This window comes from Anomaloglossus baeobatrachus, chromosome 8, assembly GCF_048569485.1.
Source record: "Anomaloglossus baeobatrachus isolate aAnoBae1 chromosome 8, aAnoBae1.hap1, whole genome shotgun sequence".
Classification (NCBI taxonomy): domain Eukaryota; kingdom Metazoa; phylum Chordata; class Amphibia; order Anura; family Aromobatidae; genus Anomaloglossus; species Anomaloglossus baeobatrachus.
The window spans coordinates 89,939,394-89,954,140 of record NC_134360.1 but is presented as its reverse complement, the minus strand read 5'-3'; the positions used below and the strand labels follow the sequence as shown (position 1 = coordinate 89,954,140).

The window sequence follows — 14,747 nt, the reverse complement described above, 5'->3', positions numbered from 1 at the left end:
TATACAATTTAAAAAAATAAAGGTGGAAAAATACATTAGAGGAAAATTAAGTATTTTATATATTGTTCACTTAAAAACATTTTGATACATTCACACATAACAAAATAATATTTCTCTGAAAATAACTTTGAAGTAATTGTGATATAGATATTAAAAAGGTATGTTTTGTTATTAACAATATAATTTATGGAAAAAAAATGAGAAATATTATTTTATTATTTTAGGTCATGATATTGAAATGTTATTATGAAAAAAAAAAAAAAAAAAAAACATGATTCGAAATTGGTAAACAAAAATTAGACTCATAAAACATGGAATTGAAATTCACATCACAGTTTGATCTGTTAATTAATTAACTTCATGAAGAATTAATAATCATATTACAAATTAAAGTTTACTTTGAATTATTGTACTTTTGAAATGTTAGGTAACCTTTTTTTAAATTTAACATTAACTCAATAAATAGATTAATACATATAACAATTCTTCATAAAGTTAATTTAAATTAAAAACAACATTACAATAACAAAACATTCACAGTTTTAAATTATTAAAAAAAAAATATATTTAAAAAAAAAAAGATAAAAATAATATAAAATCTTACCATATTTAGCACGCTTTGAAGGCGAACATCTATCCCATGCATTATTGGGGTACACTTCCTCAGCAACTTGAAGCCAATGCCGGTCAACTGTCAGTCTGTCATGGTAACCATCAACACGTGTATCCCATAATGGTGGGTGAGTCTCGACAGCTGATATCAGTTTCTCCGTGTCCACCCGTGGAGCCATTATTATATTTGGAAGCTGAAATTGTGCTCAAAATAGGTCTTTCACTACACAGAAATACAACTGCTTGCTTGCTCACTCCTTCTGCAAATGCAAAGTAAGTTTTGTGCAAAAAAAATATGTTAGCTACGCCACCTGAAAGTATTTGAAATTGTAACAATCTTCAAATTTAAAACACGGACACGGACCACACGGATAGCATACGGAGGCCATCCGTATCACGTACGTGTAAACACGGACCCATAGGATGTAATGGATCCGTGAGGACGTTATGCCGGGGGAAAACGGACATGTCAGCGCTTTTTCGGCACGGTCAAATGTAGGCACGGGACGGACACACGCTCCGTGCCAAAACACTGACGTGAGGCTATTTATATTAAAATGACTGTGTCAACATAAGCACGTGTCTCCGGTACGTGTAAAAAATGCCAAACACGTACCGGAGGCACGGATGTGTGGCGCTAGCCTTAAACAGAACACTGAGACTATTACAGAGCAGGTGCATTTATACGGAGACTTGATTACACATAGGTGGCTTATATTTATCATCATCAGTCATTTAGGACAACATTGGATCATTCAGGGATCCTCAATGAACTTCTGTAGTGAGTTTGCTGCACTGAAAGTAAAGGGGACGAATAATATTGCACACCCCAATTTTCAGTTTATTCTTTTTTACAAAAGTTTAAAATACGCAATACATTTCATTCAACTTCACAATTGTGTCCCACTTGTTGTAGATTCTTCACCATAACATTAAAATTTTTATCTTTATGTTTGAAGCCTGAAATGTGTGAAAACGTTGAAAAATTCAAGGGGGTCATATAATTCCGCAAGGCACTGTAGCTCAGAATAAGCTCTTTTTACTGTTTACCCATTAGAGGGAGTGTCGTGTTCTTGTTTCCTATCCAACTGACTTCTATAAATGTATTTGAACTTCCGTGATTAAAGCAGTTATCTTTTCTACTCAGACCCTTGGTCATCTCTGGTCTGTGTAGTTTAATATAGCATGCATGCCTGACATGACATTTGACTCATGATTTGATGCAGACGCATACTTGAATTGCATCACCCCCAAATCCCCCCCCTCCTCATCAACATCACCTTGTACCATTGAGCAACAGTCCACTTCTTTTTCTCCTTGGCCTAGTTAAGACGCTGTTGGCATTGTCTATGGTCATCAGTGGCTTAACACAAGGAATGCGACAGTTGTAGCCCATGTCCTGGATACGTCTGTGTGTGGTGGCTCTTGAAGCACTGACTCCTGCAGCAGTCCACTCCTTGTGAATCTCCCCCAAATTTTTGAATGGCCTTTTCTTAACAGTTCTATCAAGGCTGCAGTTATCCCAGTTGCTTGTGTACCTTTTTCTATCACACTTTTTCCTTCAACTCAACTTTACATTAATATTCTTGGATACAGCACTCTGTGAACAGCCAGCTTCTTTAGCAATGAACTTTTGTGGCTTACCCTCCTTATGGAGTGGTGCCAATGACTGCCTTCTGGAAATCTGTCAAGTCAGCAGTCTTCCCCATGATTGTGTAGCCTACTGAACTAGAATAAAGGACCATTATAAACTCTTAGAAAGCCTTTGCAGGTGTTTTGTGGTAATTATTCTAATTTTCTGAGATAATGACTTTTGGGATTTCATTGGCTGTAAGCCATAATCAACATTAACAGAAATAAACACTTGAAATAGATCGCTGTGTTTATAATGACTATATATAATATATGCATTGCCCTTTTTGTACTAAAGTACTAAAATAAATGTACTTTTTGATGATGTTCTAATTTATTGAGATGCACTCAGTAATATAACATTATTGAAATTTCCACATTCTGCATCAATACAATATTTTTTTAAAAAACATTAGTTGCTTCCTTCAAAAATACATATTTTATTTATTTTTAACAGCTGGGAAAACAGTTTGGGAATATATTTAGTGTGCAGTTCTTCTGGACAAAAATGGTGGTACTCAATGGATTTAAAGTGAATAAGGAAGCTCTGATCAACAGGTCCGAAGATATAGCAGATCGTCCCCGATTTCCTACTTATGAAAAACTGGGATGTGCTGGAGAAACCAAAGGTAAAATCTTTATAAAAAATATTTACCCGTTACAAACAAAGCTTGAAAGAAATACCTGGTTGTGCTACATGACAGTAGTTACCTCATTTTTCGGGTTTTAAGATACTGATCAGACCATAAGAGGCATACAGCTTTTAGAGGAGGAAAATAGGAAAAAAAATTTGAAGCAAAAAAATGTTTTCATGAAACATTTTTAATGGGGGGATCTACTAACAATGTTATGAGGGTAAAGTCCCCCAATTCTGTACTGTACTAATGTCACCCATCCTGGACCCTTTCCTGGTGTATACTTCCCCCATCCTGGTATGTATGTGGCACATTCTGTAATATATGTCCTTAATCCTAGGCTCATTCTGGTATATATCTCCAAACCTGGTGTATATGAGCCTGATCCTGGTATACATGTTCCCCATCCTGGTATTTAGGTTCCCCATCTTGGTATATATGTCGCCCATCCTGGTATAAATAGCCCCCATCATGGGCTCATCCTGGTATATAGTGTATGCCTCCTGTTATGCCGTATTGTTAACATATATATAAAAATAAAACACTAAAGGGCGCTTTACACGCTACAATAAATCTTACGATGTGTCGGCGGGGTCACGTCATAAGTGACGCACATCCGGCATCGTAAGTATGATTGTAGAGTGTAAAACCTCCGTGCAATTGCGATTGAACGAAAATCCGTTCATCGCATGCACGTCGTTCATTTCTCAAAAATTGAACGTGCAGTTGTGCAATGTTCCCGAGGCAGCACACATCGCAGTGTGTGACACCCCGGGAACATTGAACGACAGCTTACCTCCGTCCGCGGCTCCTGCCGACAATGCGGAAGGAAGGAGGTGGGCGGGTTGTTTACGTCCCGCTCATCTCCGCCCCTCCGCTTCTATTGGCCGGCTGCCGCGTGACGTCGCTGTGACGCCAAACGTCCCTCCCACTCTAGGAAGTGGATGTTCGCCGCCCACAGCGACGTCGTGTGGACGGGTAAGTTCGTGTGACAGCTTTTAATCAATTGTGCGGCACGGTCAAAAAATTTAACGTGCCGCACATACGATGGGGGCGGGTCACATCGCATACGATATCGTATGCGAAATTGAAAGGTGTAAAGCAGGCTTTATACTCACCTTCCCTCTACTCCCATGGAGCTCGGCGTCTTCTTCTGATGCCGGCAACTGACTTTGGCATGTAAGCGGCGGGCAGCGCATGATGTCACTGCCATGCGCCTCCAGTCATGCGCCTACTTCAGCTGCCGGCTAATCCAAAATGAATATTCACTGCTTCCCATACCCATAATCCTGCCCACCTCTTGGCGCCGGTGTCAGTGATAGTAAATACTTCACAGTCATTTACTATCGCTGACCTCTGTGCTGAAAGGTGGGCAAGATTAAGGGCATGATGAGCATTGAATATTCTTTTTCTTTAATGGCGAACACATGTGATCTCCCCAGTCTCTGGCTTTCTGCAGTGGCGACCCTGCCGCTGCCTCCTGTGACCCTGCTCCACCACGGCCACTGCCCCCCCACAGCTAGCCTGCTATATTTAGAACTATAAGACACTTTCCTACCAAATTTGGGCCAAAAATGTGCTTTTTATAGTTCGATAAATATGTATGTGCTTTGTGGATTACTACTGTCAACAAGAGCCATTACTGATGTTGCTGTGAAGCCCCAAAAATGCCACTTATGTGACGCCCTGGCAAAACCAGGTAGTCACACAGAGTAGGCCCCCGCATGACACCGCTCCCACACAGGGTTAAAACAGCCGACCTGAAACCCTAGTCACCCCCTTAAGGAAGGATAGACACACCAGTGGGCGGGACCAGGCGGAAAGGAAATGCCCACCTAGGGGTCTGGAGCGCCCAGGGCGGGAAAACAGTAGATGTGTTGAGTAGTAGAGGAGTTGAAGAGAGGAGTGAGGAGGAGAGGAGTGAGGAGGAGAAGCTGACAGGTGTCAGAGTTGGAGCCCTGACACATTGGCTAGGTGGCAGACGGTGGTCACCGCCAGCAGGAGACGGGAAGACGGCTTGGCAGATCCGAGGTAGACCGGTGCAGGGTTGTAGCCTGCCGGTACCGACACCAGAGAACCGACCCGGAAACCGTGCACACAAGGGGGTACTCGGACCCTGAAGCCAGGACTGGCACCGACGGCCTAGCTAATTAGCCGATTGAGGGCAGGATTCCAGGTCCTGTCCCAACCTAAGTCCCGAAAAGTAGACAACCACCATAGAGAGGGATAGGGCATCTGCCAGGGCCTGGTAGATCCACGGGGTCAGCGTCTGACGGGCACGGCTCCCAACCAGAGGACCGGGAGCGGACTCCTGCATTACACACCGGGAAGTCTACATAAAGAAACACAAAGTGCAGAGGAAAGGGGTAGTGACCATAAGCTTGGGTGTGGGACCAGATACACCCATCTGCAGCAGCCGGCCACCATCACCTTGGTTTACCAAAAGACTTGTGTGATTGATTCAACAGTGAGTAACTTTCCCGGCCTGACCGGGTGCGCCGGCCCCTGCCATTATCATCCCTTGCACAGAGACACCGGGCCCCGGGGCATCCATCCCTGCCCACGTTGGGGTTAACATCCACCTGCCAGCCCATCGCCCCTGGGAGCCCCACAACAGTAGCGGTGGTGCTACATCTCACCACACACCGTGGGTGGCGTCACAGACAGTTCTTGAACAACTCCCGTACAAATACGTCCCCCCTTTTTATTCAAAGTGTCCGCGTGACCCCCGGGTCCGGTAGAGTCCCTCGAGCCATACCGCAGATCCGGTGTAGGCAAGAAAGACCATTCTTAGTATAAGACAGTTTATGTGCCAGTTAATATGATTTTGGTGGTGAGACGGATAGAGAGACAGACAGAGAGACGGATAGAGAGACAGACAGTGAGACAGACAGAGAGACAGACAGAGAGACAGACACAGAGACAGACACAGAGACAGACAGAGAGAAAAACAGACAGAGAGGGAGACAGACAGAGAGGGAGAGAGAGAGTGGGAGAGTGGGAGAGAGACACTTAGTTACTATCCCGGGCAACGCCGGGTACTAAATCTAGTCTAATATACAAAGCTGAGTGTATGTACTGTATGTATGTATGTATGTATGTATGTAGGTATGTGTGTATGTATGTCCACTAAAGGAATCCGCACCATCGCTTTTATAATCACGAAATTTTGCACAGACTCCCCATGTGACTCAGGGAACATCATAGACTATATTTTGATATGGAAATTTAACACCGCGCTTTACAGTTACTCTCCAAAAAAACCTGCCTCCATTAAAGTCAATGAAGCTGCAAGCTATACAGTAGGTTATTAATAGCAGCTGTAATTGGTTGCTATAGGAACAAAATAAATTGTTAGTATAAGAAACTTATGTGTGAGGTAATAAGATGTCGGTGGAGAGACGGATAGCGAGAAAATGACAGAAAGAGAGACACACAGACAGAGTAAGACGCAGACAGGAAAAGAGACAGACAGAGGCAGACAGAGACAGATAGGGAAAAAGAAAAAGAGAGAGAGACAAACAGTCAAAGAGACAGAGGCAGATAGACACAGACAGGGAAAGAGACAGAGAGAGACAGACAGTCAAAGAGACAGATACAGACAGACACAGACAGACAGGGAAAGAGACAGGGAAAGAGACAGGGAAAGAGACAGACAGGGAAAGAGACAGATGGCGAAAGAGACAAATGGCGAAAGAGACAGAGACAGGGAAAGAGACAGAGACAGGGAAAGAGACAGAGACAGGGAAAGAGACAGAGACAGGGAAAGAGACAAAAACAGGGAAAGAGACAAAAACAGGGAAAGAGACAGAGACAAGCAATGAGACAGGGAAAGAGATAGAGACAGACGGGGAAATAGACATACGAGGAAAGAGACAGACCTGGAAGGAGACAGAACTAGAAAGAGACAGACAGGGAATGAGACAGACGGGGAATGAGACAGACGGTGAACGAGACAGACAGGGAAAAAGACAGACAGGGAACGAGACAGACGGGGAACGAGACAGATGGGGAATGAGACAGACGGGGAAAGAGACAGGCAAGGAAAGAGACTGACAGACACACAGAGATAGAGAGGGACAGACAGACAGAGGGACAGACAGACAGAGAGACAGACAGACAGAGAGAGAGACAGACATAGAGAGACAGACACAGAGATAGAGAGAGACAGACAGAGAGATAGATAGAGAGATAGACACAGACAGACAGAGATAGACACAGACAGAGATGGATAGAGACAGACAGAGACAAACTCACAAAGACAGACACACAGAGACAGACACACAGAGACAGACACACAGAGACAGACACACAGAGACACACACACAGAGACACACACACAGAGACAGACAGAGACAAAAAGACAGAGACAGAGGCAAACAGACAGAGACAAACAGACAAAGACAAACAGGCAGAGACAAACAGACAGAGACTGGGAGAGAGACAGAGACACAGTTACTATTCAGTGCAACGCCCGGGTACTACAGCTAGTCTAACATATAAAGCTGAGTGTATGTGTGTATGTATGTATGTATGTCTGTCTGTCTGTCTGTATGTATGTGTGTGTGTGTGTGTGTGTGTGTATGTCCGCTAAAGGCATCCGCACCGTCGTATTTAGAATCACAAAATTTTGCACAGACGCCTCATGTGACTCAGGGAACGTCATAGACTATGTTTTGACAAGAAAATGTAACCCCACGCTTTACAGTTACTCCAAAAAAACCTGCCTCCATTAAAGTGAATGGAGGTGCGAGCTACAGGCTATTAATAGGAGCTGTGATAGGTTGCTCTAGGAACAAAGGATATTCATAGATTAAGAATCTTATGTGTGAGGTAATATGATGTCGGTGGAGAGACAGACACAGACTGAGAGACAGACAGACAGAGACAGACAGACAGGCACAGACAGAGAAAGAGGCACACAGGAAAGAGACAGAGACCTGGAAAGAGACAGATGGGGAAAGATACAGACAGAGAGACAGACAAAGAAAGAGATGGGGAAAGAGACAGACAGGGAAAGAGGCAAAGAGAGACAGACAAGGAAAGAGACAGACAAAGACAGACGGGGAAACAGACAGACGGGGAAACAGACAGACGGGGAAAAAGACAGTCAGCAAAAGAGATAGACAGAGAGACAGACAAAGACAGACAGGGAAAGAGACAGACCTGGAAAGAGACAGACAGCAAAAGAGACAGACAGAGAGACAAAGACAGACAGGGAAAGACTGGGAAAGAGACAGACGTGGAAAGAGACACACCTGGAAAGAGACAGATGGGGAAAGAGACAGACCTGGAAAGAGACAGACCTGCAAAGAGACATACCTGGAAACAGAAAGAAAGGGAAAAAGACAGACAGTGAAAGAGACAAACACAGACAGGGAAAGACGGGGAAAGAGACAGATGGGGAAAGAGACAGATGGAGACAGACAAGGAAAGAGACAGATGGGGAAAGAGACAGACAAGGAAAAAGACAGATGGGGAAAGAGACAGATAGAGACAGACAAGGAAAGAGACAGATGGGGAGAGAGACAGATGGGGAAAGAGAGACAGGGAAAGAGACAGATGGGGAAAGAGACAGATGGGTAAAGAGAGATGGAGACAGACTGTGGAAAGAGACAGACGGGGAAAGAGACAGATGGGGAAAGAGATAGGCCTGGAAAGACACAGACAGCAAAAGAGACAGACCGGAGAAAAAGTCAGACAGGGAAAAAGTCAGACGGGGAAAGAGTCAGACGGGGAAAGAGTCAGACGGGGAAAGAGTCAGACGGAGAAAGAGTCAGACAGGGAAAGAGTCAGACGGGGAAAGAGACAGACAGGGAAAGAGACAGACGGGGAAAGCGACAGACCGGGGAAAGCGACAGACCTGGAAAGAGACAGATGGGGAAAGAGTCAGACGGGGAAAGAGTCAGACGGTGAAAGAGTCAGACGGTGAAAGAGTCAGACGGTGAAAGAGTCAAACGGGGAAAGAGACAGACGGGGAAAGAGACAGACGGGGAAAGAGACAGACAGACACAGAGATACAGAGATAGAGAGAGACAGAGAGCTAGACACAGACAGACACACAAAACAGACAAGGAAAGAGATAGACAGGAGACAAACAGACAGAGACTGGGAGAGAGAGAGAGAGAGAGACAGTTACTATCCCGGGTAACGCCCGGGTACTACAGTTAGTCTAATATATAAAGCTGAGCGTATGTATGTGTATGTGTGTGTGTGTGTGTGTGTGTGTGTGTGTGTGTGTGTGTGTCTGTGTATGTATGTCCGCTAAAGGAATTCGAACCGTCGCATTTACAATCATGAAATTTTGCACAGACACCCCATGTAACTCAGGGAACGTCATAGACTATGTTTTGACAGGAAAATGTAACCCCACGCTTTACAGTTACTCTCCAAAACACCTGTCTCCATTAAAATCAATGGAGATAGGAGCTACAGCTTACTAATAGGAGCTGTAATTGGTTGCTATAGGAGCCAAATAAATTGTTAGTACAAGAAGCTTATGTGTGAGGTAATAAGATGTTGGTAGGGAGACGGATAGAGAGAGACAGAAAGAGACAGACAGACATAAGCACATACAGAAACTGACAGACAGGGAAAGAGACAGAGAGAGAGACAGTCAAAGAGACAGACAGAGGCAGGCAGACAGGGAAAGAGATAGACAAAGGGGGAAAGAGACAGAGGGGAAAAGAGACAGAGGTGGAAAGAGACATTGGGGGAAAAGAGACATAGAGGAAAAGAGACAGAGGGGAAAGGAGACAGACAGACACAGAGATAGACAGAGAGACTGATACAGAGACAGACAGAGAGATAGACACAAACAGACAGACAGACATGGATAGAGACAGACACACAGACAGACAGGGAAAGAGACAGACACACAGACAGAGCCACACACAGAGACAGACACACAGACAGAAAGAGATAGACAGACAGACACAGACAGACAGACTGGGAAAGAGACAATTACTATCTCGGGCAACGCCTGGGTACTACAGCTAGTCTAATATATAAAGCTGAGTGTATGTGTGTATGTATGTATGTATGTGTGTGTGTATGTCCGCTAAAGGAATTAACGGGAAAATTTAACTCCGTGCTTTACAGTTACTCTCCAACAAACCTGCCACCATTTAAGTCAATGGAGCTACAAGCTATAGGTTATTAATAGGAGCCGTGATTGGTTGCTATAGGAACGAAAGACATTCATAGTATAACAAGCTTATGTGTGAGGTAATAAGTAGAGTTGAGCGCGGTTCGCGGTTCGAGGTTCTCCAGTTCGCGGCTCGAGTGATTTTGGGGGCTGTTCTAGATAGAACTAGAACTCAAGCTTTTTGCTAAAGCTCGATAGTTCTAGATACGTTCGAGAACGGTTCTAGCAGCAAAAAGACCAGCTAATTACTAGCTGGCTTTCCGCTGTAATAGGCAGATAATGTGACTCACACTATTATGAAATTTCAGTGTATAGTGTGCGGGAACAGCGCATTCAGATCACTGCTGTATGGATAATGGCGATCGCCATTTTTTTTTTTTTCCTTGTCTTCCTTCCCTAAGCGCGTGCGTGTAGTGGGGCGGGCCAGCATGTCAGCCAATCCCAGACACACACACAGCTAAGTGGACTTTTAGCCAGAGAAGCAACGGCATGTGTGATAGGATGTCCATGTCACATGTCCCTGCATTATAAAAACGGACATTTTCCTCCAGCTCGCCATTATCTGCCTTCTGCGTCCTTGGTGTCAGTCACCGCTGGCGCAGCGCCTATCTCCGATACTGCTGTGTACGCTCTATACACAGCGCTGTACAGCATAGTGTGAGGTAGCGCGGTCGGCTGCGCAGCAGAAGACACGGGATCCAGGCATCAAGGTTCACAGCACACGGTGTTTAATGTCCAAACAAAAATCCACAGCAATATACATGTCTCTCCAGCAGAGACTCAGGGAGTTGTGATCACTCCCTCACACCCAGCACACCTGCCCCTCGTTCCTGTTTCCATTTAACCCTTCCTTCAGCCTGTAGGGAAACAGCATTAACCCTAGAGTGGATTTACTTTCTATCATGGAGTGAGCACAACCGGGGCGAGACATACCGGCCGTCATAGATAACCCCGGTCACAGTCTCACATACCCCCCCCCTCAGTTCAAGCGAGCGGGGTCGAACTCCTGCCAGCAAACACGGGCCGCGGGACAAGGCATCGGCGTTGCCCTGCAACCTACCGGCCCGGTGTTCAACCGTAAACCGGAAGTTCTGCAGAGAAAGGAACCACCGGGTAACCCGGGCATTCCGTTCCTTGGCGGACCTCATCCAGACCAGTGGAGAGTGATCCGTCACCAAGCGAAACTGCCGTCCCAGCAGGTAATAGCGTAGGGACTCCAAGGCCCACTTGATCGCCAGGCACTCCTTCTCCACTACGCTATAATTCCGCTCGGGAGGGGTGAGCTTCCTACTTAAGAAGGTGACGGGGTGTTCCTCCCCCTGAACCACCTGAGACAACACTGCCCCCAGGCCGACCTCTGAGGCGTCAGTCTGTACTATGAACTCCTTCCGGAAATCAGGGTGTACGAGAACGGGCTGTCCGCACAGGACCCCCTTCAGGGCCCGGAAGGAGTCCTCGGCCTGCGGAGTCCAGCGTACCATGATGGACTTCTTGCCTTTGAGAAGGTCCGTCAAGGGGGCTGATAGTCCCGCAAAATCCTTTACAAACCTCCTGTAGTACCCCACGATACCCAGGAAGGCCCTAACCTGCTTCGTGGTCAGGGGTCTAGGCCACTTCTGGATCGCCTCAACCTTGTTAATTTGGGGCTTAATCACTCCTTGGCCTATCACGTAGCCCAAGTAGCGGGCTTCCGTGAGTCCCAACGCACATTTCTTGGGATTGGCTGTCAATCCGGCTATTCGAAGCGCGTCTACCACCGCTTGTACCTGTTCCAAGTGGGTCTGCCAATCGGAGCTGTAAATAATGATGTCATCAAGGTACGCTGATGCATACGCCTGGTGGGGTTCCAGCACCAAGTCCATCAACCTCTGGAACGTGGCCGGAGCGCCATGTAACCCAAAAGGCAAGACAACATAGTGGAAGAGACCCTCCGGCGTAACAAAAGCGGTTTTCTCCTTGGCGGACTCCGTCAGTGGCACCTGCCAGTACCCCTTGGTCAGGTCGAGCGTGGTAAAATATCGCGCCTGTCCCAGCCTATCAATCAGCTCATCCACCCGGGGCATGGGGTAGAGATCGAACTTGGATATTTCGTTCAATCTCCGGAAGTCATTGCAGAACCTTAAGGAGCCATCGGGTTTTGGTATTAGGACAATGGGACTAGCCCATTCACTCCGGGATTTTTCGATGACCCCCAGGCGTAGCATTGTCTTCACTTCTTCTGATATGGCTTGTCTTCGAGCCTCCGGCACGCGGTATGACTTCAGGCGTACCTTCAGGTGGGGCTCGGTGACAATGTCATGTCGTATCAGACTGGTCCTACCCGGCAACTCGGAGAAGACATCGGGGTTCTGCTGAACCAGCCGTCTGGCCTCTCGCCTCTGTTGCTTGGTGAGGGCTTCTCCGATCCTTACTTCCGGTTCGTCCTCTCCGGAGGTCGCTGAAGCCGGGAGTGAACGACCCGAAGAGGAGGGAGATGGGGGAAACTCAACCATCAGGCTTTCCCGTTCCTGCCACGGTTTTAATAGGTTGACATGGTATATTTGTTCAGGTTTCCGCCTACCGGGCTGCAATACTTTATAGTTGACCACCCCGACTTTTTCCTTTATCTCGTAGGGGCCTTGCCACTGAGCCAGGAATTTACTCTCCGCCGTGGGGATTAATACCAACACCCGATCCCCGGGTTTAAAGGTCCGCACGGTGGCTTGTCTATTATAGCGGCCGCTTTGCGCGGCCTGAGCCTCCTGTAAATGCTCCTTCACAATTGGCATGACCGCGCTTATGCGGTTCTGCATTCCTAAAATGTGTTCAATCCCACTTTTATGGGGGGTGGGCTCTTGCTCCCATGTTTCCTTTGCCAGGTCCAACAATCCCCGGGGATGTCGCCCGTATAACAATTCAAAAGGCGAAAACCCCGTGGATGCCTGTGGCACCTCTCGGATGGCAAACATCAAATAGGGAAGCATCATATCCCAGTCCTTCCCGTCTTTGGAGATCACCCTTTTTAGCATGGTTTTCAAGGTTTTATTAAATCGTTCTACTAACCCATCCGTCTGAGGATGATACACAGACGTACGCAACTGCTTGATCTGGAGTAGCCGGCATAGTTCTTTGGTCACTTTAGACATGAATGGGGTCCCCTGATCCGTAAGGATCTCCTTGGGCAACCCCACCCGGCAGAACACAGAAAACAACTCCCGAGCTATAAGCTTCGCCGCAGTATGTCTGAGAGGTATCGCCTCTGGATACCGGGTGGCATAGTCAACGATCACTAGGATGTGTTGGTGCCCTCGAGCAGACTTTACGAGGGGCCCCACCAGATCCATCCCTATCCGTTCAAAAGGGACTTCTATAATGGGTAACGGCACCAACGGACTGCGAAAGTGGACCAGTGGTGCGGTAAGCTGACACTCCGGGCAGGTTTCGCAGAACCGTTTTACCTCCCCAAAGACCCCGGGCCAATAGAACCTTTGCAATATTCGCTCCTGCGTTTTCTTGACCCCTAGGTGGCCACTCATCAGATGTTTATGAGCCAAGTCGAGGACCCGCCGGCGATACGGCTGGGGCACCACCAATTGCTCCACCCCCACGCCCCGTATTTCATCTACCCGGTAGAGTAAATCCTGTTTAAGAGCGAAATGGGGGTACCTTACCTGGGCACCGGGCAGCTGGGCCACCCCGTCAATTACTAACACCCTATTCCGGGCATGTATTAACGTAGGGTCCTGGAGTTGGGCTGTCCCAAACGCATCCGGGGATGCCTCCAAGTCCGGGATGGGCTCGACCGTCTCAGCCTCTCCTGCCAATACCTCTAGGGGCGACCTATCGGGTTCACATTCTGTCCCTATCATGGGGACCCCTACGGCAGGTGTCCCGGATTCAGGATTGTAGAGCTCAGGCCCCGGACTGACCAATATCGGAGGGGACCTAGGGGTTCCCTTCCATAAAGTCCAAAAATAGGGCAGATCCCGTCCTAGGATCACGTCATAAGGAAGAGTGTTAAGCAGTCCCACCTCATGTTGCACCTGACCGCAAGGTGCTGTGATGGTGACAATCCCCGTGGGATAGTCTCGGCGGTCCCCATGTATGCAAACCACCCCCACGGTACGTCCTGTGGCCTTTACTTTAGCCCTCAAGGTGGATCGCACAAGGGTCACTAAGCTTCCGGAATCCAACAATCCTGTAACCGGACATCCATTCACCTGTATTTGGCACAAGTGGGGCTCAGTCTCTGGGGGAACCAGGTCAGCGGTACACACCACCTGAGCATACATTGAACCCCGCCGGGTAACCCCACAATCCATGGGCTCCGTGGTCAGGGGACACTGGGCTTCCATATGTCCCACCCGCTGGCACCGCCAACATCTAATAGGGAAGGAAACCCCCTTCACAAGTTGTCGTTTAGGGTACATGGCCTTCCGGACCTCAGGAACGGCGGGCGCGGCCTCAGCCAGGATGGTAGCGGACTCCTGTACCGGTGTCGGCGGTGGGTCCTTGGCCCTAGGCTTGGAGGGGCCGGACCGACGGGCGGTACGCAAAGTCTCAGTGTCCCGTATCAAGTCCTGCGTAGCCACATGCCGCTCTACCAGGGACACTAATTGGTCCAGGGTACTCGGGTCACCCTGTCCTACCCACCGTTGAACGGTGACGGGTAAAGTGCGCACAAAACGATCCACTACTACCCTTTCCACCATTTGCGCCGGGCTCAGAGTGTCAGGCTGCAA

General features: G+C 47.4%; 1 protein-coding gene across 2 annotated transcripts in view; it reads left to right on the top strand.

Annotated features, from left to right (window-relative positions):
* The window catches only part of LOC142249913 (cytochrome P450 2D17-like), a 173,230-nt gene that overhangs the window by 32,273 nt on the left and 126,210 nt on the right, over window positions 1-14,747 (top strand). For both annotated transcript variants that reach the window (XM_075321890.1, XM_075321891.1), the window contains exon 2: window positions 2,702-2,873. In XM_075321890.1, coding sequence (XP_075178005.1) covers window positions 2,702-2,873 — 172 coding nt within the window. The remainder of the gene's footprint in view (window positions 1-2,701; window positions 2,874-14,747) is intronic.